At 37.2% G+C, this 3,212-nt stretch overlaps 1 protein-coding gene across 1 annotated transcript; it reads left to right on the top strand.

The window, feature by feature from the left end:
* The first annotated feature begins 1,902 nt into the window (after window positions 1-1,902).
* On the top strand, window positions 1,903-2,674 carry LOC103454759 (14 kDa proline-rich protein DC2.15-like). Its single transcript, XM_008394359.4, has one exon. The coding sequence runs from the start codon at window positions 2,045-2,047 to the stop codon at window positions 2,456-2,458; it is 414 nt and encodes a 137-aa protein (XP_008392581.1). The 5' UTR covers window positions 1,903-2,044; the 3' UTR covers window positions 2,459-2,674.
* The last annotated feature ends 538 nt before the right edge of the window (window positions 2,675-3,212 follow it).

The raw sequence follows: 3,212 nt of genomic DNA, 5'->3' as shown, positions 1-3,212 counted from the left end.
CCCAAAAGGCCTCTTGCTAGGTAGAGATAGGAATATACATATAAGGCTTACATGATCCACTCCCCTGGGCGATGTGGAATGTTACAGATGTTGAGATCAAATATAAACATACAAGACTCATTAAGCTTTACGAAAACCTTTTGAAAAACCACGTAACCCTTAAGAGCGTGATATTCGCCTTAAGTAAACTTACAATTATCAATCACAAAAGCCCTCCTCAATTTCAGGGTGATGTTCCAAAACAAATTGCATCAAATTATTTGTCTAAATATCCTAATGGTGATCAAGCATTAAGATATATTGATAGTTTAAACTTAGTGATTAATAATTCAAAACGAGTTTGCACAACTTCATATAAGCACTTCAATACAGACTGCATATTCATGTTGGCCTTGCCCTATCAAAAGGAAATTAGTTACTCATATTCATAATTGAAAAGCAAAATATTATTAAGAAGAAAAGATAGAAAACACCCTTGTAGTATAAAATTAGCAGCAAAAACATTCTGGCCCTTTAGGGCTTCTAACTCGACATATAAGTAGACTAATAAATCTGAATCCTACCCAAAATAAGTCTCCAAAAAAATGCGGAAAATAAAATAATGAAGGATAACTTAAAAGCACAGTCCTAATATAATTAGGCAGTCTGCCCAGTCAGATCATCTCCATGTTTCTGAGCCAAACCAACTCCAAAACAGGCCCTTTAGGTCTATTTTAAACCTCAGGACGTCCTTTACAGCTTGGTAGAAGGGCACAACTCCAGAAAACGTCGTCTGCATGCTCAAATGTCACAATTAAGCCTGGAACGTCAATCTACCAACACGGCGCGTTAGACCTTAATTAATTTGTGGCGACCAAATGCCTTGCAGTTAAATACTGAAATTTTGACACAACCTTCTTGATAGACTCACGAACCCACTCCAAATGGACTTACTAAAACATTCCATCGTTTCATCACTTTATGCACAAAATGGTTTTGCATGTCCTACATTTAAAATAGGGTGTGCTATTCACACTTCTTTTTACTTCTCGCACACTCTTATTAATTTTTGTCCATTTATTTTATTCAATTCATTCGATCCGATGCACTAAAATTGAGAGGGTTGTGGGAGAAGTAAAAATCATAGTATCAAAATCTCACCAAATAATCACGAAAACATACTAAGAGAAGAGAGTAAAATATATAATATGAAATCGACTCATCAGTGTGCAACATACAACACAACTCTACAGATACTACTGTTTGTTTGCAGCCTCCAACAATGGCTCGCCTAGTTTATCTTTTTCTAGAGCCATCTCATCACACTGAGACCAAAAGCAACACTTGAGGCAAATATGTGTTAAACCGAGTTAGGCTCCCTCCAAGTTTTGACACCAACATATGCACTCTTGTGAGGTTTTGCGCATAGCGTCTTTTTTCGACTATTTCTATAGGTCTGTTTGGTGTTTACCAAATTATAGTTTTGATACCAGTATGATTTGTTGTTCATAATTAAGCTGTGAACATATGTTTTTTTTTTTTTTTTTTAAATAAATTTCGTCTTCCATCTTACATACTGAGTCAAACGAGCCCCAAAGGTCGATGAACTGTCTAGTGCGGCCAAACATGTCTGCTTTTTCATCCCCCACCATTGTCACTTGATCAAAGGTCCAGACCCTAAAATATCGATTCCGTATAATTCACTGGAACTTGAGGCACAAAAAACAGTACATGATGAGATATACGTCCACAGATTTATGCCCAGACAGGAACCTGGTAATTTGGCAGCCCCCACCACACAAAAATACAAAAGGTTGCCTTTAATTTGTTTACTCTGCCAGCTAAAATCCCAAGGGCACACATGGATCACCTAGCTCAGATTAATTATTGATCATTTCTAATTTTCAATAAACTTCAACTTGAAACCTCACCGTTCCTGAACCCTATAAAATCCAACTCCCTCTACACCTTAATTCCTCACCCAAACCCTCACATCTATTAGTGCTACAAACCTTAATTCCTCACACACAATAACTACAAACCCACTTCTTCTAGGGTTTGAGAGATGGCATCCAAAACAACTTCCTCGCTTGCTCTCTTCCTTGCACTCAATCTCTTCTTCTTTGCCCTGGTCAGTTCTTGTGGCACATGCCCCAACCCTAATCCAAAACCAAGGCCAAAGCCAAATCCGACGCCAAAACCTAGCCCTTCAACCGGCACCAGCTGCCCTAGAGATACCCTCAAATTAGGGGTTTGTGCTAATGTCCTCAATGGGTTACTTAACATCACCATTGGCAAACCTCCCGTAGAACCTTGCTGCTCTCTCATCCAAGGGCTCGCTGACCTTGAGGCTGCTGTGTGCCTTTGCACTGCCATCAAAGCCAACATTTTGGGTATCAACCTCAACATTCCAATTTCTCTCAGCTTGCTTCTTAATGTTTGTGGAAATAAGGTTCCCAAGGGTTTCCAATGTGCCTAAAAGCTACAAAATATGATCCTTAATTTCTTGTATGTTTATGATTTGGCTTTCGTACTTGGTATAAAATATTCGATGTGAAATTGTTGTGGAATGATGGAGTTTGTAAGTGGGAATTTATCATCTCATTTGTTATGGCGGTTGCCTGATTAAGGGGTGATAAGATTCAATTCATAATGTTTTCCTCATTATTATGGGAATGAAATGTCTTTTAATTTACTTCGTTACCAATTTGCCTTAATTTGTTAATTTTGTATACGTCTAATTTGGCGATGTCTTATGATCGCCGATTCACATGCTGACTTGCAGACCACTTGTTTAAATTTCCGTTGAGTTTTAATTGAACATTTTAATTACCATATTGAGATAATCGAACAACTTTCAATTTTTTTTTTTTGGTTAACAAATGATAGTATCTACACTAAGGGAGTGAGAGACTGACCTAAGCCTTACAATGGGTTTGCCATAATAATATGGTTCAACTTTGCCTTTGGTGGGAATCAAACATAAAACCTCTAACTTACACGTAAAGAAGAATACTATTAGACCGTAATACAAAGTTACAATAACTTTCATTTTTAGTGATAAAAGATGTATATGCTGCTAAAGAGGGAAGGAAACATGAATTTAAAGTTTGGTGAGCAATTTCCCTCTCTTTGTACACATGTACGTACACCAGTTTCAATTTCAAAATTACTGAAAGCAACCTCAGGCATTATAAATATAATTCACATGCATACTTTTCTTTTTTATCACA

This window comes from Malus domestica, chromosome 06 (assembly GCF_042453785.1).
Source record: "Malus domestica chromosome 06, GDT2T_hap1".
In the NCBI taxonomy this organism is placed as follows: domain Eukaryota; kingdom Viridiplantae; phylum Streptophyta; class Magnoliopsida; order Rosales; family Rosaceae; genus Malus; species Malus domestica.
This window is presented reverse-complemented; position numbering and strand designations above follow the sequence as displayed.